Below are 27,147 nucleotides of genomic sequence, written 5' to 3' on the forward strand. Positions count from 1 at the left end.
TTTTACAGGTCAGTGGACCCATTTTAAATGGTCATAAAGGAAAGTATCAGTAAGTGTTGAAAAAGCATTCAGTTTTTCATCTGTCTATGTTCATGTAAAGGAAAATACTCAGTATCCCTTTGTTTTTTGATGCTTATGACACATTGACAAGTAATAGCAAAATCCCTCTTAAAAAGTGGGATAGAAGAAAAAGGAAAAACTGTCAAAGGATTGCGACAAGACTTAAGAAAGATCCGAGACAGAATATTTTAACTTTTACATACCATACGGCTGCAAAAGATGCTGCAAAGAAAGCGATATAATGAAGGACGGACCATCTTACCATCCTCACCTGGAGAAAAAAAGTAGACAATTTAACATCATTTTGTGTAAGAAAAGCAGAAAAAAAGATCAAGCAAACTTCCAATTAATAAATCTCAATAGGAATTTTGATAATTTTGTTTAGATTATGTAGTTTGGAGTGTAATCAAGTAAAACATTGTGCAGTTGTACAAATTGGATATTAGCGTGAAATCATTCCAGGTATGGTCAGTTATTACGCAGATCTTTTTTTTTTTTTCAGGGGGTAAGAAATAAATCTGTAAAGAGTGGAGAGAAATCTCCAGTGAAAATAGTGTTTTTAATGTGTTCTTTAGCATTTTTCTCATGATGGAGGACTTTTTTTTCATTCAAATCATGATGAAACAGGAGCAGATGAAAAAAAGGCAGTTTGAAAAGGCTTATTGTTACATAGGTACAAACTACAATTGGCGGGCCTCAAGCTCCCTGCTCCATTCCTCCATTCCAATGCATCCACTTGTAGACAATTTAATGCCTTAACGTCCTCACTTTCCTTAACCAAGCTGGCACCTGGCTAAAAACTGTGTGTCTTGATAGCTCAGGTGTGGCACATCATTTTTGTTGTTCTTCTAACGTTAGCTTGGGGTTGTGAGGGGCTGTGAGCTAGTGGAAGAGAGTGTAAACGAAGGGATAACTGGAATTAGCTTCATGCCAACAGTCTCGCCCACAACTCAGAGGCAAATTTCTAATTTTCTAATTTTCCTGCTGCACTGCAAAAACTATGTCCTAACAACACACATTTTTAGGTTTTTGCCTCAAAACTGTATCATCTTAGTTAAAAGGCCACTGGAAACACTTTTACAACAGATCAAAAGATGATTGAAGTGGGACTATAAAGCAAACATTTTAAACAATGTAAAAACTCCAATCCAGAAATTCTCATTAAAAACATTTTATTTTGTATCATATTGGTATTATATACACAGCATAATTTGTGCTTTTTTATTCAAATGGATGAACTATAAGGGAAAATCATTTACAAAACTTAAACTTTAAATGAAGGTTGAATGATTTGTTTTTCTTGTTCTTTCTTTCTTTTTAGGTAGGGCGTCTGAAGCAGAGAGAAGGAAAGGAAAGACAAATAAATAACCAGATAAAGGCTGGCAGGTTGCTTGCATGTTATCAAAACACTTTAAGATGGTCTAATATGAATATTGAGAATCTTCACACTTTTGTGTGCTTTCACTAAGAGTAGCAAAGACACCTGTTTCAAGAAAATACACTTTTTCTTGTGGATCCGTCACAAACAACAGAACTTTCATGGAGAGAATGACTCCTGGCAGATACGACTATTTGAGCTAATGCCGATGTTGCTGTCAAGGTTAGCTAGCTCAAAGCCAAATCACACTCTCCACCAGGCTTTAGACACGTTTTAAGTTCCTCAGTTTCTCCTGTTACTGCCTGTTTCAAGATGTTGACTTATAGATTGCATGAGAGAAGCAGATAAACTCAATGTAAAAAAAGTAGAGCATGGACTTCACAAGAGCAGTGTAGAATGAGAGCAGAACAAAAAGGATTTTCAAATAAAATTTGGATCTGTAATATGAAGAATGATGGAAAATAGATAGATGAAGAAAAAACAAAGGATAAAAAAAACCCACAGAAGAAGGCTAAGTAGAAAAAATCTAGAATAAAGATTGAAAGGCGAACAAAATAAAAAACAAAAAAGAAAAAGCCAGAAGAGTGGGCCAATGTTAAAGTAGGAAAAATAAGTGTGCAAGAAAAGCAGACGGTCTTTCAAAGAAAAGCAAACTTACAAGCAGGGAGCCTAGCATGAAATGAAAGAAAGTGGTGCGGTCATCGCTGAAGATTCTGCAATGGAAAGTTTAGTCACAGAGTAGAAAAAATGTGTTGCCTGCTGTGGCATCATCCCCTGGTTTACAGCTGGAATACAGAATGCGGATCATTTCTAAGTACAAGATTGAAAATAATAGGATTTTTTTTCAGGTCTTAAAACTAGGCAAATACAACCTTACTTGAAGGGAATATGGCATTTTCAATTGCATCATTAATGTGAAATAAAAGTTGTAAAAAAAACTAGCCTATATCACATCTAGAGTATTTCCAAACACACTTCTGCATTATTGCACTTTGTCAGCTTATTATTGGTAAGTATGGCCTATTTGATAAAAGTAACACTTGTATGGTATAGCAAGTTTGAGATGTTTTAACTGTTGTTGACTATAAATCGACGATTACTTCTGACCAACAACTAAATCTTCTTAGGGCCAGACTTACAAGCAATCGTTTGGCGTGACCAATGAATCTTATGGGAGTTATTCAAACAAGTGGTCGGCTGCAAACTTACTGCTACCAAGGATGGGAAAGTGGAGTTTGTTTCTTTTTGTGTCCCAAATCAGTTCCTACTTAAGACAAAGCCAAAGCATAAACTTGATGGTTCACAGGCATTGTGTCAACTTAAGACTCATCTGCAGAGAACAAAAAAATAAAAAATAAAAAATGATGGAGCTGTAAATCTAACAGCACTGGTGAAATGCTTGGCTGACTTGGCAAGTGGAGCAGCTGCTACAGTTATTCCTCTTTGACTTTTAAACCTTTGCTTTGATGACAACATCCATTCATTTCCTTAACCTCCTGTAACATATTTGGTTGTTACGGGGCTGCCAAAGTCTGACCTGGAAACGGTTGGGTGATACACCCTGAACAGATCGCCAGTCTGTTACCATAATGATTTGGTAAACAATAGTGACAGAGCTATTCGAGTTTAGTCATTTGATTTCCTATTTTATTTTGTAAGCGTTACAATTACCTGTAGATGTTTTTCTTTTTCCTAAAGTGTAGTTTGCTAAGGTCATAAAAGTTTAATATGCAGCTCTAGTTTACATAAACTTGTCTCAAAATGTTTTGAGACAAAAATCCATGTCTTCATTACATCGAGGCTAGATTACCCCGTCGCCCCAGAACACTAGAACGCAGCTACTCGGGTTCTGGTTGAAATCTTTAAATAATCCATACCTCTCTGAGCTTCTCACTCCAACCCAGTGCTTCAGGTCAGTGGATCAAGTAGCACAGTCCAATAGGAAGCTCAGAAGGGAACAAGCAATTTCAATATGTTCACTGAATCTGTGAAACGTGTTACCACTGAGCATCCGGCAGGCTTCCTCACTGTCCATTTAAAAAACACTTCTAAGAACACATTTTTATTGCCAGGCACAAGACTCTGCTCTACTGGGGCTTTTTTTTGTTTTTTTACTTGCTCTTGTTTTTATCAATGTCCTTGTTTTACTATTGCAGTATTTTTAATTTCTTCCTTTTAAATTCTTTTAACTTTTTAATTGATATTTTTATTGCTTGTAGATTTTCCTGTACGATGCCTTGTTTGACTTTAGTCATGTTAAGGCACCATATAAATAAAAAACAATGAACTATAAGCAGAAACGTAAAGGCTTGCCGATGTTTCCAGCATTCATTTGCATGAGAGTTTTTAGTGTGGATGGATCTTTTTAAAGTCCTGTTTAGGTCATTTATTTAGGGCATTCCTGTTTTCCTGTTCCTTTCTAGAGATCACAGAGCTCAGAACATTTGTTTCTACAGTTAAAGGTTGACCGTGGTTTTATTCTGAAAAGTGGTTTATCTAGGTTTACTTCCTGTGTAGACTCACCTGTTATTCATCACACATCTTTCTTAGGGCTGGCTTGTTAAGTTTTCTTAGCTGTCCTTGTTATTTTTTACAGTAATCTTGACAGGACGTTCGGTTTGACTATTTCACATTTATTTAAATATAAGCTTGATCTTCATGAAGCTGCTTTTTGATCAATTCGCTTTGCGTTTGTGCCTCACCCTCATCAATAGCCAGTCCCCAAAGACTCTTGACTGCATTGAACTAAATGAAATTGTAGCAAAATCTAGGATTTACTGAGCCTATATGAGGCAGAGAAATTACAATTTTATCTGCAGCAGTTCCGCTTGTGTTTGAGTTTAAATAGACCGTGAAAAGGTCCAAACCCATCAAAGGAGCAATGACACTAGATAAGCATGTTCCTAAAACCCAGACCACAACTTTATTAGGATTTTGTGGCCTGACCTTAAAAGACTAGTGTTACATTAAAAGCACAGCAGGGCATAGTTTAAAAAAAAAAAAAAGAATAATTACTGATAAACATTATTAAACAGGCCACTAAATCATGAACTTATCAACACTTTTCTCATTTTTAATCTCAATGATGAATAGAAAGGGAATCTGTTCATGTCAGGTTGTTTTTACCCAGTTTTAAGACACTCTTCACACAACTGTTAACGTTCCATTCCTAATTTTTTTTTTTAATGAATCCAATTTCCGAAATATCTAGACAGTAATAAAGAAGAATTTAAAAAGAATGAGAAACCTGGCTCAGCTGGTTCCTTGCCTGAACACAAAAAAACAATTGTTCTTTTCCTTTCCTTTTCCCATCCTACTTTGATTGATTAAAATGACCTTTTCTTTCCGGTGCAACTTGTTGCATAGACAGAAGAAAATAACTACAACATGAACAAAAGATCAAAGACAGAGAATGGGAGATAAGGGGGGAAATCTAAACACCTAAAGTGCACGAGAAAGATTTCAGTCATAAAGGCTCAATCTTGGGGAAAAAAAGGAATAAAAAAAGAAAAGAGCATTTGAAAAATCAGAGCAGTTACAGAATAAAGAGATTAGCCACAATCAGTTTTGTTGGATACCCTTTTTAAAGAAAAGTTTAGGAACTTTGTCGTGTTTCAGGTTCAGACTGATGCAGAAAAATGGTTCAAGTGTGTTTGTGTTGCTGGAAAGAGCAGGGGAAAAGTAGGGGAAGGCCTTTCTGGTATACATTGGTCCTTTAGGTAGCCTCAGCTTCCCACAAGACAAAACCATGAACTGATTTATTGATTAGCTACCCATAGAGCTTAGCCAACATCCCAGCTGATGTCTGATGTCCAACTGATCACTTCATCTCCATGTCTCCAATGGGCTTGCAATTTATCTGAAAATCTGTTTGTTGGTTAAAAAAAAAAAGGAATAGGAGAACAAAAGCGTGTTTTCCTGGAGATTTTGGTCATACTTCTTGGGGCAATTCCTCTTACTTTGATACATCATTATGGCGTTAACTATTAAACTGAAAGGTCAGCCCCCAGGCTATACCTGCTTGTTTTTGTCCACCTGAAGTCTTTGTACCAAACCATCTCTTGCATTTACTGGTGTCTGATCAGTTCTTATTCTTTTAGTGAGATGGCATCTGCCTTGCACAGGCCGCAGTCCATGGCGATTCATTCTTAGCTGGGATAAGCTCGACGTTTGGCCCCAGTCAGTGTTGATCTGTTAGCAAACATTAGCTTCCTGCCAAGCTGTAATCCACGTCATTTGATTGCTGAAAGAACATGAACTTCTCGCCATCCTTCACTTCATGTAACTCCAGTCCTTCAGCTAGCAAAAGACTCCCTCTGGCCATGAACCGTGTTGACTTAATCAGCTGGTTGCATTAGCTAAATACACCATGGTCCACACGTTCATTTCTCTTCATAAGCCTCCAAGTTTCAGCTCCACAGACAAAAGTTACTGGTGGTTTGGCAGGTGGAGCCTGTTTCGGCTGGGGAGAGGTAAAGCTTTCCGTTGGCGCAGGCACACAGCTCATACACAGTCTGTTTGGTATAGGTGGTGCCTGGAGGTGCTCCTTCCAGTGGGTCCACAGCACTACCAAGAGGAATGTTGCCTAGCTTGATAGTATTGGCATCCAGAAAGATCTGTGAACATAAAAGAGTTGAAGAAAGTTTGAGTCAGCAATCACATCTCTTAAACATTTGTTAAAGCTGATGGCAGAAATGTGATTAGGCTGATACAAATTGTTCATTGACTATCCTTAGAATTAAATAACAGAACTACTGTTTATTAACATGACTCGGCATAAGGTAATAGCGAGGTATGAAGAGCTTTTCTATTGTAAATGAGTCTCATTCTGATATAAGTGCTGGACAGAAATAAGAGGGAGAAGGCAAGAAAAGAATGTGAAGAATTGCTGGTTGTGAAAAACAGAGACAGAGACTGAAGGGCAAAGCATACAGCACAAAAAACATATACTGTAATTGCAACACACTGCTATATATGTAATTATTGGATTTTCTTCGAAAGCCTTAAATGCCTGATAAAGCTTAAGGTTCATTTACTTCATACACTTTTTTAAGGTTAGGGTCACATGAGTCTGAGACCTGACCTTTGTAGCCAGGCTTCCTAGAGAGGTTATAGGAGAAGAAAGAACTAGCAACTGCTATCATGCATGTCATGGAAATGTAGAAGAGAGCAATTTTGCCAGAACCTGCAATCTTAATCCCTTAATCAGAAGCAGCAATGCAGGGGTTGACCCGAATGGATGCCGTAGGTTTTTTGGGTTATTCCCTCCCCAGGCATTTCAGGCCCAGACCCACGGAGACTGACGCTGGCTCCCAGACGAGAAGCTCGCCAACACAGGGGAGTCCTGAGCCCCTCTACCACCACCCCAGAGGCAAGCCAGAGCTACCCACGACCAGCCCACGCTGCTTCCCCACAGACCACCCACCAGCCCCACCAAAGACCAACAGGGGAAGTTACCGAGACCGGCCATTCGGCAGGAGGGCTGACACCAATGACTAGCGGTGGGCTCCCAACAGGGCCTGGGCACAGCTACCAGAGCACAGGGACCCATTTGCTATAAGCAACGGTGGAACATTTTTGAGTAGCCCGGAGTCTAAATGTAGATAACCTTGCCCACACGCCGAGGACAAAGTTCACCCAGCTCAGATTTTATGGACTGCCCCACCACACGAAAAGGGAGCCTCCAGACCAGGGGCACAGAATCCCTCTGTACACCCCTGCACCGACCACCATTCCACCCCACCCGGGTCAAGGCGGGAGACAGGGTCAGATGTGACCACCCACCCTCCACCACCGTTAAAATTGGTGGAGTGGGGCAAAACGGACGCCTCCATCAACCATCAGCGGCGTCCAACCACTCAAACATTCCCCCAAAAGGGATATGTAGTTGGCTGCAGTCTATGAGATCATAATCTCTGTCTTTATCTTTTTGCAAAAAAGTAAATTGGGATTTCTCCATAGTTGTCAACATTTCTGAAATTCTGTTTATGTTGGTTTCATAAGCGGGAATCCCAATTGATGAAAAAATAAAAACGTGAAATCAATTAAACAGTGAGCTCTGAATATATCAAAGTTTATTTTTGATTAGAATTATGAAAAATTAAAACACCTTTCGCGATGCTAAAACTCACTGCTGCAAAGGTTTACTGTTCTCAGCTCTGTGATTGTCGACATGCTATGAATTTTACATGATTTCACGCAAAAAGAAATGAGAGCTCTAACTGCTGTTAGATGTTCAAAACGCCCCATTACCAGCTCCTATCAACCAACATGTCAGGAAAAGCAGTTCAATGGGATGTCGCTTTGTAAACTCAGATTAAAATAGATCTTAGCTGCTGTATTTGTCGAAAAATAAAGCTTCACCCAAAACTTTCAAAGTCTGTGCACTACTACACATCCTTGTCTTCAGATACTCCGTAAAACATTATTACGATGCTGATAATTCTTTGTGTTTTGGCAGACGGATCCCACTCAAAAAGTGCAGAATTTAAAGGTCATGACTTCTATCTGGAAAGATGCATTTGAAAAAGTCAGGCCTTTACAGAAAATACTTGGAAGCTAATCATATATTTCCATATTTTTTCTACTTGATCACTTGATTTTTCATATAGCAGCTGGATAGCTCAGTTAGTTAAGTGCAGGACTGGCACATGATTCCCAGGGTGTGCAATGATGCTTCATCCAGTTTGGGTCCTTGGGCAAGACTCTTTGCTACTGCCTAATTATGTAGCCACAAGGGGGCACAAGTTTGGGTTCCCCTGTGCCAGTCTTCTGGATAAAATACAGGGCTGTGTCAGGAACAGCCTCGGGCACAAAAAATCCCTGCCAAACTACCCATACAAATCAGTGAAATCTGATTCGCTGAGGAAATCCCAGAAGGAATATGCCAAAAGGTCAACAACAACATTAAATTTTTCACATCTGCTTTTACTTTTTCTGTATTTTTGGATTCTGTTTTAACTCTGGCATTGTCCTCTGGAGGATCCTTCACACACTGGCCAATCATTCTCATGGGACATGGTTGTTGCATTGGGATATTCCAGGTTTTGTTGCTGGCTTTGATTTGGTGGTATCCTAGTGACATCCCCTGTGATCACAATTGGGTCCGTCTCTGGCGTGGACAGTTCTCTGAATTATCACGTCCATCAGCATCAAGAAAGGTTTCTATTTCTATTTACAATTTTACTTGTAATTCTGTGTCATTTATGTGTCATTCCATGTCTCATTTTGTTGGGTGCGAGGGCTTCGGACGGTGGAGGACATTCTGTGTGTTTTATTATTTTTCTAACCCTCAATGGCCCTCATTTTTTCATGTCACACCCCCCCCCCCAATTTTTTTATTTTAGGTTTTGTATTGTTTGGCTATTGTCAATTTCTGCTTCCTAAAACGAACAAACAAAAATCAAATTTGTTTAATTACCTTTAAAAGCTGTGAAGAAAATTGTTGTTGGGTTGGTATTAAACCTCTAAAGCAGGGCTCTAGAATGAGACCAGTTTGGTTGCTTGTGCAACTGGATTTTTTAATGGTGAGCCTAAACCAAATCCATGGTTGGACTGGTGCACCCAGACATTTTATGGGTGAAAAAAGCATAATCTCTGCGACTCTGAAAGTCTCGTTCCTGTGTGTGTGTGCAGGTGAAACACCTCGAAAAGGAATGATTGCTTTTGTTCATGACAATGTAGAGATAGAGATAGAGACAGTCTTTATTGTCATTGCAACACTGTACAACGAGATTAAGGTGCAAAATAGTCAAATAGTAAAAATAAAATCACAATAAATAGTATAAAAACAATATAAAATACGGACTGACTTAAACAACAGACATAAACCACACATCTGAGCCGTTCAGTTTGGGTCTGTGTCACATACTCGTTGCCGCCAGCAACGGGTACGGATGTACAACAAAAGTTTGTTAAAATCCTTGAACATCGGACCGTCAGCTCTACAGTCTTTTGTTTACCGTTACTTTTTAACGCATTTAACGTTATTACAGCAGATTCTGAAACTAAGAAAAGGCTCTTAGCACTTATATGCAGCACTGTGCAGTTGTAAAGTGTTTGTGTTATCAATGTTTATCAGCTGAAGCTGCCGCAGAGAAAAGCAGCTTTGCACCGCAGCTCTGCGTTAGTAACGCGTTACGTAGCGGTAAAAAAAGCCGCTTTTCTCAACGTCAGAATGAGCTGATTAAGACTTAAAAAAGTGTTAAATAGGTGTTGCTGCAATATTATTGGTGTTAACTACAGTGGCCCTGAAGTTCAAATCACATCAACAATTCACTCAGTGCAGAAACATCAGAAAGATCACAAAAATACATAAATAATAGAAACTAAATACAAAAAAAATTTGAAAAATAAATTTTTAAAATGTAAAAACTACAAAACCATGTGCTAAGAAGTCCAGTTATTGATTAATATTTTTTTTTAGTTTATAAACAAATACAGAAACGTGAATTCTCTGGTTAGCTCAGTGCAGGCTGCAAGCTCTACTCTACTCAGGACACCACTGCAGCTGCAAACACACATAAACATTGGACCTTGAAGCCAAATAGGCAAAAGTGGAGCCATAATCCTTTTCTGCTTAATCAATTATATTTTCAACTAAATAAAAAAAACGAGTTAAACCTGAAAATCTAGGTTTTATTTATTTATCCAAAGTGCATAAATGATTTCATGGCGTATAAATAAATGAAGAAACAACCAAAGCTGATCATTTTTCTGTGATGTAATTGACCAGACTAGACTGGGATTTTCTTGTTAAGTCAGTTTTGCTGCACCTCTTCATTTTTTCAAATGTTTCATCTCTCATTTTTAATTATACAATATGGCCTACGTTGATTGTTTTCTTCTCTTTTTATTCCACATTTGCTTTTCTCTTGATTTTTTTCTTTGTTTTGCCACACCAGCAGATTTAGAGGGCGATGTCCAGGAAAGTGTTTACCTATCAGCTGTTGTTGTCTTGAAAACATCTTTTTTGTTTGTTGTCAGCAAAAACCATTTTTGCTCTGTCTAACCCAGTTTGAACTTCAATGGTCGAGAATAAACACTACCATTGTAACAGCCCATTGAAGTACCAGTCAGTTTATCAATCAAATTGTTTTTATGCAAAGTTTTCAATATGAAGAATGATGTACTTATCCATAACCCTCCAAACATCCCGGCTGGGAATGACAAACTGAAAACAATTGTCAGAACAGGCCTGTCTGTTTCAGAGAGAGGCTGCCTAATACTGTTTTGGAGATGTCTATATATTTTAAGTGTATTTGTTTATTTGTAATCCAAATATATATTTTTATTGTGTTTTGTGATGAAAGAGTGCAGTTTGCTATAGCTTTATTTTACAGTTGAGACAATCTGGCTTCATAGGACCCAGAGTGAATTGTATTGTAACAGTCATAATTGATTTAACTCTGTTTGATGTGCATTACTTTTGTATGATGCATTGAGACAACTTTGGTGACTGAATTGCATTGGCTTAAACATCACATTATGGAAAGGGAGGCACATTGTGTCGCTGTGTGTGTGTGTGTGTTTTCTGTTAAACATTAGCAAACCCTGCAAATCTGTTTGGAAGCCTGAGAATGTGCATAAAGCATGAGTTCATATTTCTGATCCCCCCCAATACAAAATGAGCCTCTGGCACCGAGGAGATAGGGAACACACAAGAGGTGGGAATTATGGAAAGTCAACATGTTTTATAAAGATGATTTTCTTTGCAAAAGCAAAAGAGGTCGGTGGTTTTGGTGCGAGAAAAGATGGGAACGAATCTGCGGATCCAGCTTCAATAGAAGGAGGCTATAAAAACGTATGTTTATTTACTTTGCTTTGGTTTCAGAATTATGATCAAATATATTCCAGATATTTACTTTGGTTTTTTTTTGTACAGAAATTACATTTTTTGCACAGAACCCCACCCCTCTGTTTGACATAACAACTTTTCCAGTGGGGACAATTTCAAGAAAACAATTTTGAGGTTTACTTTTAGCAAACAAGGCCTTAGGTTTGCTGTGGTAAAGTTGTAATTCTTACTAAATTACTAATATATTTAGTTTACCTCGGACTGTGCATTAGTGGTAAGTCTGGTGGCTTAAGCATTTTATTTTAGAAATACAGATGCTCTGACTGCAGACTGATGGGTTTTTGTTGCGTTATTCTGGAGTTAGAGTGGTGTAATGTCTGTTGCATTGTTCACAAAGCTACAAAAAGGTAATGTCACACAAAACTAAATATGAGATTTTTTATCAAGAACTCAGATACATCTCTTGTTTTTATGAAAGTAGGAGAACAAATATCAGGCTGTTTTAGGATGGAGCTGCTGCTTTCGTACCATTAGGTTAAACAAATGATTGTATTTAAATGTCTTAAAGATACTATTCATATCAACCTCAGTACAGTTGTTATAATTTTTTTTTTTAATTGAGGCATTTAGAATGAACGATGTCACACTGAGTAAATCTCTTTTTGCATTGATTTCCCTATTATTGCATCATGTTCTGATCAATAGCTGATCAAACATGCTTTCTACCATTGTGTTTTATGTGTCACTCTGTTCTGCAGGTGTTGGTACGACATGTGCATTATTGCTTGGTGATTTGCTTCTCTATCAAACGACAACGACAACGACAACGCCGGATGCCCTTCCTGACACAACCCTGTATTTAATCCACGCCGGGGCCCGACACAGGGATACCCAGACATGGGCCCCCTTGAGGCTATAGTTGGGCAGTAGCGCGATGGGTCTTGCCCAAGAACTCACACTGGATGAAACTTATTGTACCGCCTGTAAATTTAACTCAGATTTCCCATGCACCAGTCCTACACGCAGCCAACTGAGGCATCCAGCAGCACTCTTGTATCAAACAACAATCTGAGTCCTTTAGATTTTCCAATTGTGTTTAAAAGATTTAAACTATATGATTCCCCTTTTTCTATCTGATAAACTAGTGTCCCTTTAGTGCAGACTATTTGCTAAATGTTTAAATTTTTCGGCAAAAAGCCTCTTACTATGGAGTGCAAAGTATGATGTTTATTTCTAAGAGACAGTTGTGCAATAAATCACAATAATGTGGTTCTTTTGTCAAACCAGCAAGGACCCAGTGAGCACAAAAATGTATTAAACCAAGACAAGTTATAATGGAAATGCTGATGGAGTCCAGCACCTTGGAGAAAGACACTTTGACAAAAGGACACAAGGACCGTATCTGAACTGCTGCGCTAATCTCCTACTGGTGAAAGACTCCACTGTGCTGTTATTTACAGAAAGACGTTAGCGCACTGCTCTGTAAAACTCCATCATCCTGCTGTGCGCCTGACATTTAAATGAAAAATACTAAACAAATGCATTTTGTTTGAAAGATGGAATTGGTTCAGCGGCTAAGTTCACTTGATGGTGTTTTAAATAAATTACAAGATGGAGAGATTACAACTGCAACACTTCTGGTGCTAGAAGTAAATCTAAAATATGAACACAAAACTACAGCTGCTAAGGAATATTATAACATACATACAATATATTTACATCCAATCTGTAAAAAAATAAATTAAGCTGTTGGTATTAAAAAATGAATTAAATCAAAACATAAACAGTGTTTCTAATATTTTTGAAGCTGGGAAATTTCCATCCCAGAGCATCTGTATATGCAAGAATGTAATACTGTACAAAAAGTTCTAAAAGCCACATTATTTATACTTGCCTGTCTCTAGGGGAAAAATTGTGAGCGTCGGTACTAAGAACGTTTCTTGAGATGACAAAATCTAAAAGGGTATGATTTAAAGCAATAGAAAAAATAACCCAGGTGAGTTTGTAAGATGCTTTTTATTTGACAGATGAGAACATTCTTTTGATCTTCACAGCTGCGTCTCAGCAGGAATGTGAACAAACACGTTTCTGATGTCAGTAATTTAAAGACTCTTAGATTAGACGGCTACGAGGTAGCAGAGCAGAAAAGAAAGTGTTGAGTTTAAAGTCTTTAACTCCTGAAATGGGGCAGTTGCAGGAGGAAATATGGTGGCAGAGGAAGGGAGTGGACGCACAACAACGTGTCACCACAAAGGTACACAGTTCAACCTTTGTGCCTACCTAGTTTTAGCTAGCGTCCTTCCAATTCTCCTTTTCTTTTCTCTTCCTCGCTTTTCCTGAACTCACACATGGCAAACACACATCCTCCAGCACAAATAGGTGGGTGGCTGTGAAACTATCTGAGTATATTACACGGACCATTAGGCTTGTTGAATGGACAGATGCTGGAATGAGAGCTGACAGTGAAGAAAATGACAGAGGCCGAAGAGAGACTGAAAGTGTAGCAACCCCTGGGACCAAGAAAAAAAAACCCACAGAGGTCTCTGTCACTGTAGCTCATGGAAAAACACACACATACACACGTTGCTGATAAAGTGGTGGGACTGTGACAGACACAAATGAGAAATAGACAGCCATCCTGCATGCACAGAGAATGAGGCAGAGTTGCATCAGACTGGCAGAATTACAAACAGCTGCCACAGCCACTGCAAAGCATAAGCTAATACAATTTCCTGCATGAATCAAACCTTTTAAGAAGGATCTTCATCTCCGAGCTATTGGCAGGTATTTGCAAATCTGTGATTGCTTTCTTTTAAACGTGTAGACTAATAGTTAGGGTGTGGAATGCCTTAAATGGCATGAAAGAAATGGTGTCACAGGAGAAGCAGCAGCTGCTTAAATGAGTTTCCAATAAAAGTATGATATAAGTTAAAAAAAGGAACAAATATTGATAATAATACAGTTAAGTTATAAACAGTGATGTGCAGTGAGGGGAGGCACAGCCGCACCTGCAAAATATGGCTTAAGAAATGCACATGTAAAATAAAATAAATATACTTTTTTAAAACAAAGATAAAATATTATTTTTTAGACATACAGTAAACCCTTTTTTCAGTAAACCGTTTTTCGCGGGGGTTATGGTCTAAAAAGAACCCCTGATAGGCAAAATCCGTGTAGTAGAAACCTTTATTTTTTTTTTACAATTAATAAACAATTAAATACTCTATTATACATTGAAAAGAAAGAACAAACCAGTTTAGAGGCTCAAGCATTTGTTTCACAAAAAAAGTACTTTAGAAACTTTTTTTTCAACAAATAACTTCGGTATTTACTGTCAAATAATGATTTTAATCATCAATGTGAACAGAAGGCTTTAAATTGTGAAGATTAGCCCCGCCCACCGCGACCCGAGTATCAGGATTAAACGGGAGAAAATTTAAAATGATTATGAAAAAAATACCAAGTACAGTCGGACAAATAGAGACTCAGGTGTAGTTCACTGCTCTTCAGACTGAGCCGCTGCATCCTGACTCCGCTCTACAGTGTTTTCTTCTTTTGAAGCCCGCGGTGCAGGTGTGTGTGTTCGGGAGAAGAACATAGAGATAGGCAGTTGTTGTCACTCTTTTTTCTATGGGTTTTAGAGAAACTCGAAATTGCTAGAGAATTTGCACGTAATGTAAATTTGGCAAGCTGTTTTACGTACGTGTACATATTAAACTGCAACGTTATTGAGGCACAGGTAGAGAAGAAGCGGAGTGACTTTTTAGCCAATCGGAATGCAGATCACAATGCACGATGCAAATCCGTGAAGTAGCCAAACCGTGAAAAGTAAGCCGCTTTATAGCGAGGGATCACTGTATTACGATATCCTGTACAAATAAATGAGAGAGTGGCAGGTGAGGCACCGGCAGCCCATGCCTCACCTGCACCGCACACACTGACTGGAGTTGCATCTGAAGCCTGCGCTTTATTAATTTGGTCTATCTATCATCATAAAAGTCATTTTATTTTTAAGTACCTCATTTGCTTTTTTCTTGCCAACTGTCTAATTGGTGCCAATATGTGACCCATTTAGTTTTTTTTTACCCGCTAAAAATGTGCATTAAAATTACACTAGGTGATGCACGAAAAGCAGGTCAGTAGTAACAATTTTGGTGATTTGGTTCAACACTACAGTTAGCCAACGGAAGAAAAATGGTTAAAAAAAATGTAAACAGCACATTTTAACTGTTGCTAATTAAATGGTGCTCTGTAGGTTTCTTATGTTTGTAAATCTGACTGATAATGTTAGTGCCTCACCAGCCGTGAACATCACCGCATGTCACTGGCTATAAAATATCACGTGTCTGCGGCACCAAATGCAAAAGTTCAGCTTATAACCATTAGTAGACAGCTTTATTAGATGCTCTAATACTTTCAGCATTTTTTTTTTACTTTATGTCAACATTTCCTAGAGATAAATGTGCTATAAAAGGTATATTTAAAAGCATGCTAAATATAAATAAACAAAATGTTAAAATTACTTTTTTTTATTTGTAAATGATTAATGCTCCATCTGAAAATCCTCACTTTTATACGCATCAATGTGATGTAATTTATCAAAATACTGCTTCGAAGTTGTTTTTTGTGAGGAAATAACATTACAAAACACTAATAGTGTCATGGTTTGAGTTTGTTGTGTCTTGTTTTTCGTTTTAGTTCTTGTTCTGTCTTGTTTGGTTCTGTTTCCTGTTTTATTTTGAAAGGTTTCCTGTCTTGTCTTGTTTCTTGAGCTTTACTTCCTTTGGTCCCCATCTGCCCTGATCGTGTTCACCTGTGTCTTGTCTGCCCTGTCTGTATTTAAGTCTTGTCTCTGCCTTCCTCCTGTGCTGGTCCATTAGCTTTGTCATGGTGTTTTTGTCTTCCTGTCTTCAAGCCTTGTTCCATGTTTTGCCACGCTCACGTTCCATGTTTCAAGCCACGCCACAGTAAGTTTAGTTTTTGTAATTCCTGCTCTGCAGCGCTTTTTGTTTATTAAACCCTCTAGTCCCTGAACCGTGTGCCTCCGCCTCTGCATCTGGGTCCTACGGGCTCTCGAGCCACCCCGCATCGTGACAAATAGCTCAAAAAGTTGATCTTGCATGGTATCGGACATTTAATACACATACTGTACTGTACATGTGATGTTAAGCTACTAAGGGATCATGCAATATGTCTATGACAGTTCCTAACGGGAATAGAGATAACCAAGCAAACAAGGAAGTATTTGAATTGTAAACCGTTCATCTATTGGTATTCTGAAAACAATCTCTTTTTTAATTGCAACTAAAAATGTCGAATCAATTCATGCATTCAGGATCACCTAACACAGGTGATAAGTTTTGCTGGTCTTCCTGCAGTTCGGATCTGTTCTTCATATATATATATATATATATATATATATATATATATATATATATATAGACCAGGGTGTGTCAAACATATGGCCCTTCAATCCGGCCCAGTCATGAAGAGTAAAAATTATAAGAATGTTTAAAAAAAAACAAGCACGTTTCCAGTCCATTCCTGTGGCGAGTTATGATTTTTTTAAAGAAATGACCGAAATGCGCAATTCCGCCACTAGGGGGAGCAAAGGCTAAGCAAAACAGGTGAAAATGCATATCTTTGCCAAAAGTGAAACCTAACGGCTCTGTGTCTGAATAAGATGTAGTTTGGTTCCCCGCAAGCCCCACTGCTGTTACATTGTCATAAGAATGATCAGTAGTGACACCCTAATGATCAAGATGTTGTCAAAAAGAAGAAAAGGGTTGAAGTGAAGTGTTGAGCTTTCCAGGAAAAATGGACAAAGTTTTATTTGTTTACGGAGTTGAAAGCAAAACCTGTGTGCTTGTTATGTCATCAACAGGTAGCAGAGCTCAAAGAATATAATATTCAGCACCACTATGAGACAATGAGAAAAGTTTCACCATTTGCAGTTAAGAAAAGAGGATTTACCAACTAAAACCTGGCCTGAAAAAAAAAAAAAATCTGCATTTACTGCAGCGTGACGTCAGTGATGGAGCAGTGACAGACACCTGATTGCAGACAAGTTGGAGCAAACATCCAAACCATTTTCAGATGCTGAACCTATTGAAAAATACTGAAGGCTACAGAAGTCTTCTTCTTTCTCTTTTGGCTTTTCCCATCAGGGGTCGCCACAGCGAATCATCGTTTTCCACCTCACTCTATCATGAACATCTTCTACCCTAACGTTAGCCAACTTCATGTCCTCTGTTAAGACATCCATATATCTCCTCTTTGGCCGTCCTCTTGCCCTCCGGCCAGGCAGCTCCATCTCCAACATCCTTCTACCAATATATCCACTATCCCTCCTCTGAACATGTCCAAACCATCTCAGTCTGGCTTCTCTGACTTTGTCGCTAACACAGGCAACATGAGCCGTCCCTCTGATGTACTCGTTCCTTATCCTGTCTAACCTGGTCACTCCTAAGGAGAACCTCAACATCTTCATCTCCGCTACCTCCATCTCAGCCTCTTGTCTCTGTCTCACTGCTACCGTCTCTAACCCATAGAGCAGAGCTGGTCTCACCACTGTCTTGTACACCTTTCCTTTGAGTCTTGCTGGCACTCTTCTGTCACACAACACTCCTGACACTTTCCTCCAACCGCTCCAACCTGCCTGCACTCGCCTCTTCACCTCTTTTCCACACTCCCCATCACACTGAACTGTTGACCCCAAGTACTTAAACTCCTGCACCTTCTCCACCTCAGCCCCCTGTAACCTAACGCTTCTACCTTGATCCCTCTCGTTCAGACACATGTATTCTGTCTTACTACGACTGACCTTCATACCTCTTCTTTCCAGAGCAAACCTCCACCTCTCTAGCTGTTCCTCCACCTGCTCTCTACTCTCACTGCAAATTACAATGTCATCCGCAAACATCATTGTCCAGGGAGATTCCTGTCTTACCTCGTCTGTCAGCCTGTCCATCAGCATAGCAAACAAAAAAGGACTCAAAGCTGATCCTTGGTGTAGTCCCACCTCCACCTTGAACTCCTCTGTCTGACCTACAGCACATCTCACCACCGTCATACTTCTCTCATACATGTCCTGAACTACTCTGACATACTTCTCTGCCACTCCAGACGACCTCATACAGTACCACAGCTCCTCCCTCGGCACCCTGTCATACGCCTTCTCTAAATCTACGAACACACAATGCAGCTCCTTCTGACCTTCTCTGTACTTTTCCATCAACATTCTCAAAGCAAAAATGGCATCAGTGGTGCTCTTACGGGGCATGAAACCATACTGCTGCTCACAGATCTCCACCTTCTTCCTAAGCCTGGCTTCCACTACTCTTTCCCACAGCTTCATTGTGTGGCTCATCAACTTTATTCCTCTATAGTTGCTGCAGTTCTGCGTGTCACCCTTGTTTTTAAAGATCGGGACCAGAACGCTTCTCCTCCATTCCTCAGGCATCTTCTCACTCTCTAAAATCCTATTGAACAACCTTGTTAGAAATTCCACTGCTGTCTCTCCTAAGCACTTCCATACCTCCACAGGTACGTCATCAGGACCAACGGCCTTTCCGCTCTTCATCCTTTTCAGAGCCTTCCTAACCTCATCCTTTCCAATCTCTGCTACTTCCTGCTCCACAACAACCACATCTTCCTCCCTTCTTTCCCTGTCATTTTCCTCGTTCATCAGCTCCTCAAAATACTCCTTCCATCTTTTCTGTACACTCTCCTGGGTTGTTAGCACCTTTCCATCTCTGTCCTTAATCACCCTTATCTGTTGCACGTCCTTCCCATCTCTGTCTCTCTGTCTGGCTAGCCTGTACAAGTCCTTCTCTCCTTCCTTTGTGTCTAACCTGTCATAAAGCTCATCGTAAGCTTTCTGTTTGGCCTTTGCCACCTCTCTCTTCACTCTACGCTGCGCTTCCTTGTACTCCTGTCTACCTTCCTCAGTCCTTTCTACATCCCACTTCCTTTTAGCCAACCTCTTCCTCTGGACGCATTCCTGTACTTCCTCATTCCACCACCAAGTCTCTTTACCGTCTTTCCTCTTTCCAGATGACACACCTAGCACCTTCCTACCTGTTTCCCTGATAATTTCTGCTGTAGTTTCCCAGTCATCTGGAAGCTCATCCTGACCACCCAGGACCTGTCTCAACTTCTGCCTAAATTCCTCACAAGTTTCTTCATTCTGTAGCTTCCACCACTTGGTCTTCTTTTCTGTTTTCCCTATCTTCTTCTTCCTGACCTCCAGAGTCATCTTACACACCACCATGCGGTGCTGTCTGGCTACACTCTCTCCTACCACCACTTTGCAGTCATTAACCTCTCTCAAATGACCTCGTCTACATAGGATGTAGTCCACCTGAGTACTCCTACCTCCACTTCTGTATGTCACTCTATGTTCCTCTCTCTTCTGGAAGTAAGTGTTGACTACAGCCATTTCCATCCTCTTCGCAAAGTCCACCACCATCTGTCCCTCCAGATTCCTTTCCTTCACACCAAACCTGCCCATCACCTCCTCATCGCCTCTGTTGCCCTCACCAACATGCCCATTAAAGTCTGCTCCAATAACAACTCTCTCTCCTCTGGGGATACTCTCTATGACCTCATCCAACTCACTCCAGAATCTCTGCTTCACTTCTAACTCACAGCCAACCTGTGGCGCATACCCACTGACTACATTCACCATCACCCCTTCAATTTCTAACTTTAGGCTCATCATCCTGTCTGAGACTCTTTTCACCTCTAGAACCCTGTTTACAAACTCCCCCTTCAGAATCACTCCTACCCCGTTTCTCTTCCTATCAACACCATGATAGAACAGTTTGTATCCTCCTCCAATACTACGTGCCTTGCTGCCCTTCCACCTTGTCTCCTGCACACACAGTACATCTACCTTCCTTCTCTCCATCATGTCTGCCAGCTCTCTGCCTTTCCCTGTCATTGTGCCAACGTTAAGAGTCCCTATTCTCAAACCTATGTTCCTGCCTTTTCCCTTCTCTCTCTGGCAACGGACCCTTCTGCCTCCCCTCTTTCTTCGACCAACAGTAGTCAAATTTCCACCGACACCCTGTAGGTTAACAGCATCGGTGGCGGTCGTTGTTAACCCGGGCCTCGACCGATCCGGTATGTCTAAAGTGTTGTGGATGATTCGCATGGTTATTTTGGCAATTTTTACGCCGGATGCCCTTCCTGACGCAACCCTCTCTATTTATCCGGGCTTGGGACCGGCACAGAAGTTACTGGCTTGCAACCCCTGTGGCTAGATTGAAGGCTACAGAAGTCTTGTTCCCAAAAAAGCAGTCTGTCAAGGATTATGATTGCAGATACAACATCTCTAAGGAGACTTGGGCGCCATATTAAGGAATCCAGTCATTTATTGTATTTTCGGTCACTATTGCTGATAGCACAGATACAGATATTGCACAACAGTGCATGTTTCTTAGAGGTGCTGAAGAGACCGTCATAGCTGAGTTTCTTGAGTTGATGGACCCAACAACAGCTGATGACATAGTCAGTTCTCTTGTTACAGTACTGGACTATGTTGGAGTGAACTGGTCACGTGATGTCAGTCTGGTCACTGATTGCGCCCATTAAAGGTCAGGAAGAAGGCAGGTGATGCCACAAAATTCAGGCAGAAACCAGGAAAAGATTCTTGGACACTTCATTGTGTTTTGCACACTTGAATGACAGTAAATATGTTTCTGCTCAGGATCTGAATCCTGATATTAATGGCTGGCTGAAGTTTGAGGAGAGAACGGAGGTTAACTTCAAATTCTTGTTTAATTTAGTTTAATTTTTCCTTGAGTTGCACATTTACATCTTAGGCAGGTGTTTCATTTTTTCCATAGCCCTTCTTGAGTTTATTATAAGGATTGATTCAGTGTCAAATGTAAAATATTCAGTCTGAATAAAATTAAATAAACCAATTTTTTTAAGTGAAATGCATTTTATGTTACATCCATTGGCCTCTGTAAATATGTATGAATGTGTAATAATAAGTGATTAGGCTATCATGTTGGCTGAGGCATTTTTTCCAACTGAGTAAAAAAAAACCCAGAAAAACTGTTTTTTGCTTTTATGTTACTGGTCCGGCCCACTTGGGATCAGACGCCTTGAATGCGGCCCCCGTACCAAAATGAGTTTGACACCCCTGATATAGACCATAAAGCTTTAGAAATGTCCTTTTTGGTTTTGTTTCTTTTTTATTGTAACATTAATAAGTCACTACTTTCCATTGTTGTAAAAACTAATGGGTGATGATTGACAGCATTTACAGGCACAAATGCGTTATGTGGATTTTAGAATTGATGGTTTCGGTCTGGAAGGTGACCTCGTGTGCTAAGACACGCAGGGAAAAAAACATTATCATTGATAAAAGAATAAGTTGCACGATATCATGTGTCAGAAATTGTCAAGAGAAATGTGGTGTGTTCGTTGAAATAGACAATAGCTTCACTTTGTATTTTGAACAAGGTCAATAAATCTAAATAGGATTTAAAGTTTGGGGTTAATAGCCAAGGAATGTCTAAATGAATCTGAAGGTCTTTTTATGATATGTCAAGGTAGTCAAACCTTTTCTTCTGTGACACTGCTGTCTTCACATAATCAGATGAATAGTTAGCCAAAATGAGAGGGCAGTAAGGGAACTGTCCTCACAGCATTCACATTCTATGATCTTTAAAACCTGATGAAGCACAGTTAGAATATTGCATTTTTCCTTCTCGTCAAACTAGAAACAAGCAAAAAAAGTCTAAAAAAGTTTGGTTCTTTACAAAAATGCAGGTCTACTGCTCTATATGCACTTAACAGAACGGAAACATTTACAAATAAAGTAAAGGACGAAGATTTCTGGGTCACAAAGAGAAAGAATGGGATCTAAACGCGCAGGATGAAGCTCACAAAGTGTGAACTAATGAAGCATTGAAAGAGATGCTGGGGGACAGAGGGAGGAGAGAAAGAGAGTACATAATAAAAAAAAAAGGAACGAGAACTGCAGGAATCCTGAGAGGATCTGTCACCTCTTGTTGGCTTTGATTTTAATGGAAGCCAGCGTTACCCTACCTCTGACCCATTTGGCCCTAATTCCACCGCTGCTTTCCCAACTTTTTAAACTTTAATGGCCCCGTCTTAAGTGCCAGTTGCTGACAACATTGATTTGGCTTTACGCCCTGCTGTCCTACGTGCCTTTATTTTCCCCCGCAAAAATGACAGAAACATCTATTTTCTGCCATCTTTCTCCACCTCCCAGTCATCTCATCCTCCTTACCTCCTGCTTTCATCTGCTCCCCTCTGTTTATTTGTGTCAGCGTAAACGCAAGCGCTTACGAGAGCGGGTGAAGAGCAATGTTTTTTGGATGAAGTGTTTTGGGGTAGGAATGTAGACATCATATGTACCTCATTTAAACCCTTGGCAGTCAGAAGTGAACCCTTGCAGGCTGTGTAACGTTTTTGTTGGTATTATTTGAATTTGTTTCCCAATGAGAAAGAAGGATATCTTGGCAGACGACTCGATATGTAGATTGGCTGAGCGTGTTCACCTCTTTTCCCCTTCATTTCGCCCTGTGCTGTGGGTTTATCACATCACTGAATGGTGCATGGTAACAGGTGAAGTGGCTGTAATCAAGAATGGGCATCCCAGAAAGGTAGGACACATAACCTTTTGGCTGAAGCTGCAGGCACTGGTACATTTACTGAACACACTAAAACTAAACTTTTACAATTTTAAACATGTAACCCTTGTGCTATCCTAGGCACTTTAACGTTGGGAGTTGGGTCATCTAGACCCACTAGACAGTGCACTGAACCTTTTTTCTTCAATGATTTGTGATCTTCACTGGTGTCCATGGATTACATGAAATCTTTCCACCTTTATCCACCTTTGTCATGGTAGGGAGAACAGGTCAATGTAAGGGTGGGGTCATCTAAGATAGCACAAGGGCTAAAACTTATGTTTTTGAACTTAAATAAAACAAACAGGAATATTAATCCAGAATAAATCAAGTTAAACCATAAATAACGTTTAATATTTTGCTCTGCATCAAAACATATTCTTTAAAACTTATACAAGTATGAACATGCTGCAGAATAAAACAAGCAAAGCCTTGAAATATTAATAATCTGAAATAACAAATCAAATCATTCAGTTTTCTTTGGTCTTTAGTCAGTTTTTTTATTACAGCTGGACTCCTGGCATCATTTTTAGCAATGAGTTCATTTCTGCTTGGTGTGTGACGTCATTTGTGTGTCTTTGTGAAACGTATCGCAGGGATTTGATTTTTTTTTTAAAAACCTCTTATTGTAAATATCATATCAAGTCATATAAAACATTAACCCTCGTGCTATCTTAGATGACCCCACCCTTGCTTTGACGTGTTATTCCTACCATGACAAAGGTGGATAAAGGTGGAAAGATTTCATGTAATCCATGGACATCAGTGAAGATCACAAATCATTGAAGAAAAAAGGTTCAGCGCACTGTCTAGTGGGTCTAGATGACCCAACTCACAATGTTAAAGTGCCTAGGATAGCACAAGGGTTACAAACTAAATCATGGAACTCATCAGTGGGATTTCTCCAAACATATTTGGCATTTTCCTAATTTTGTGCAACACCAACAGTAAAAATCCTCCAAGAACCTCAATACATTCATAAACAAATAAGCTATTGTTTATTTATGATAATAAATAAATAAAGCGCAGCTGTTTTACTGCCTGCATCACCTGCTGTCTTTATGTCAAATCCTGACACCAAGTAAGCGACAGGCAAACATAAAAAATACATTTGTGGAAAATAAAAACACGTAATAAAAATGTCTACAATAGTTAATAAATATTGACATTATTAGCATGAGCTGATTAATCCAACAGCACGCCATGATCTAAGTGTTGCGCAATCGAGGCTGCGCACCTCTCTGCCTGCACATATCACCTCTCCCCTTTTCCTTCACACACATTTGCGTCTCTTTCTCTAATACAGGAGCGCGTGCAGCTGGGGGGGGGGGCAATATGCAGGTTTTAGATAGTTCCAAATTCTGTGATATAACATTATATAGATATTAGAAAACCGATAGTGGCTCAGTTGTCTTTTTCTTGCAGGCATGGGGATGGCGCCTCCCTTTAAATTTGCGCTCCAGGCAATTGCCTGTATTGTCCGTGCCTAAAACCGCTACTGGATTAAAATATCAAGACCTCTGCCTGTCAATCCATAATCTAAACACTTGTCATTTTTTTAGATCATGTTTTTGCCTTTTATGCCTCTTGCACACTTTACATCTATGGCATACTCGTTATTCATGCCTGCAAACCTGTGGCAGAAATAGTGCTCTCCTTCGTTTTTAACAGCTGCTGTATTTATGATAGTCACAAAACTGAACCTAAAATTAGAATGCGATCAGACAAAACAAATGTGAAGTTTCTTTAGCATTTAGTTGCAATTTAAAAAAGGGATCTTTTCTTTCTTTCTAAAATCTTCAATGAGGTTCAGAGGTGGAGGAACTTTGCATACAAAATATTTCATGTTCACAACCCCACCATGGTGGCACGCCTTGATAAAGGCTGACGGCAAAACAGTGCATTATTCTAATATTCTTGAAGACATCAGCAGAGAAGAACAAAGAGGAATATTTCATGAAAAGTACAGAAAAAAGGAGATGACAGGAAAGAGGTAAAAAATTATAACTGACACTCTCAGTGATGTATGACCCAGCCAGAGAAAAGTGAATTAAATAAGCTGAGTTACAGAGATATGAAAAACTGAGATGCAGCGAAGGCGGGAAGCAGTTGGGAAGATGTGGGATAAAAAGGGGAAAAAATTGAAGTGGAAAAGGAAACAGGGACGACGAGGAGTGTGGCAATAGAGAAAAGTGGAAAATGATGGAAATATTTTTACATCAATACTTAGTGCAGCGCAAACATACTTAAATTGGAGAAGATAAGAAAAGGATCAAATGGAGACAGATTAGTTCAAAACACATTCAGAAGCCGTGTAGTTCTCTTTCACTTTGATACAGATTATTTTATATTTATAAATAAAAACGTGCAGAAAGTTTTTTTTTTTTTCTTTAAAGTTCCTCTCTGTGCTTAGATTGTAAATTCAGGTTGCTCTTAATTTCTACATTTCTCAAACTTCACATAAATAGAGGCATGGTCTTTGAACAGCATATGGCTGTTAAATCCTCAGCTTTTCTGGCCATGTCCCAACAGCCGTCATGAGGGTCAGTAGACCTGTAAAATTTCGCAATAAATGCGCTTAATGTTCTTAAAGTTCCAAAAGAAAAAAAAAATGCTATTGCGCTTGTAGGTGGTGGTTTTTGGTATGGAAATTGACATATTTCAATGGAATCACTTTTTCGAATTAAATGCGCTTTTTGGTAGGAACAGGCTGCCCTGAGCACCGCACAGCAGGCACCACTAGAGGTTCCACTGCGTCACACAGCTCAGTAAAAGCTGCATGTCATGCAGACTTGTTGGATCCACAGCTACTCTTTAAAACCACCAACCACGATTTCCCAAAATGGCTTTATCCATAGCCGCTTCCTACACGTTGGCTGCTCCATGGCTTTAAAAAGACGCTGAATACATCTTGTCGCGTTATCAAACCGGAAAAAGAGTCCCACTGCTAACTTGTTAGAGCATTTTATTTTTTAATACAGCTGAACAAGCTTCTCACATGCGTCTCAGGCTGAGTATAGAGACCTTCAATGGTCTTGGCACTGCTGGATGGCACTGCTGTGACGTCATCTAAAAGCTCCCTTTTTGTGAATCAACTGAGAATTATACTTGTTCTCATCCATCGCCATGGGTTTGAATGAGTTGCGTGACTTGGTTTGTGTTTTTATGCGTAATTAGGATTTAGTGGAAACAGCCTAACTGCGACATTGTGTTTTTTTTCAACATTTCTATGATTTGTAGAACGTTTTGCAGATATGTGTAATGGAAATAAAGCTATTGAAATCATCTGATGCTGACAAAAAAAAAAAAAAAAAAACATTTTAATTTAGCCAAACCCCATCAATTGGGTTACTTTGCTGCCCAATTCTCACTGTTTTCTATGTTGCGTCACCAATAGCTACAAACCTTTAATGAATACAGTTAGATTATTTTATGCATGTGGTTGGGTTTAGTGTGTAGTTGAATCAGGCTTTATGTGGTCATAGTTTCCTTAGCAGCTTTATAATTAAGGCCCAGTGTCAGAACGGAGTTTGGAGAGGGTCAGTTATGAAATTGTTACAAATAAATAAAACACAGATATAGGTAAGGGAAAAAGAAGACTGGAAATGATAGAAGCAAAATTACTGGTATTTAACCATTGACTAAACAGGCTTAGTGACCCCTCCACCCTCACATTCTACATAGGAAGTATCCGCTGGTCCCAAAAAGGCAAATTCCCATTGACTTCTATAGAGAAAAAAACAGCGATTACTTAGTCATTCTATTTGTCAGAATAACATGTTCTTTATAACATGTTGGTAATCCTAAAAAAAAATTCAATTGTATTTTTTGTTGTATTACAAGTTATTCAAGTTATAAAGTGACCAATCAGATGCCTTAATAAGAGCATATGGCCTGGTGTGAAATGTTTGAAGCATCTGATTGACAGATTCTGCCAAGCCGGCTTTTAGTGGAAGGGGTGGGGTCTTCTAGCACTCCTGATTGGAGAGGGTGGTTGCCATAGAAATGTGGACTAAGACCGACACGGACCAATCACTGCTTACTGATGATTTCTGGTTCCAGCATGGCGACAGCTGTACTGAGAAAAAAACGGCAACTAAATTGAGTTCATTTCACTGGAACCGGAAACAATTAATTTATTATCGGTGACGTCACACTAACCTCGGTCCAGGTGTTTGATACAGTCAAAGAATTCAACACAGCACCAACGTTTCTGGACTGTTATGTATTATTTACACAAG

At 39.5% G+C, this 27,147-nt stretch overlaps 1 protein-coding gene across 1 annotated transcript in view; it reads right to left on the reverse strand.

Annotated features, from left to right (window-relative positions):
• Nucleotides 1–1,215: 1,215 nt before the first annotated feature.
• The window catches only part of LOC101162429 (zeta-sarcoglycan), a 450,051-nt gene continuing 424,119 nt past the window's right edge, over nt 1,216–27,147 (reverse strand). Inside the window, exon 8 of the mRNA XM_023960554.2 lies at nt 1,216–6,054. Coding sequence (XP_023816322.1) covers nt 5,848–6,054 — 207 coding nt within the window. The 3' untranslated portion in view covers nt 1,216–5,847. The remainder of the gene's footprint in view (nt 6,055–27,147) is intronic.

This window comes from Oryzias latipes, chromosome 1 (assembly GCF_053564925.1).
Source record: "Oryzias latipes strain Hd-rR chromosome 1, Olatipes_Hd-rR_3.1".
Taxonomy (NCBI): domain Eukaryota; kingdom Metazoa; phylum Chordata; class Actinopteri; order Beloniformes; family Adrianichthyidae; genus Oryzias; species Oryzias latipes.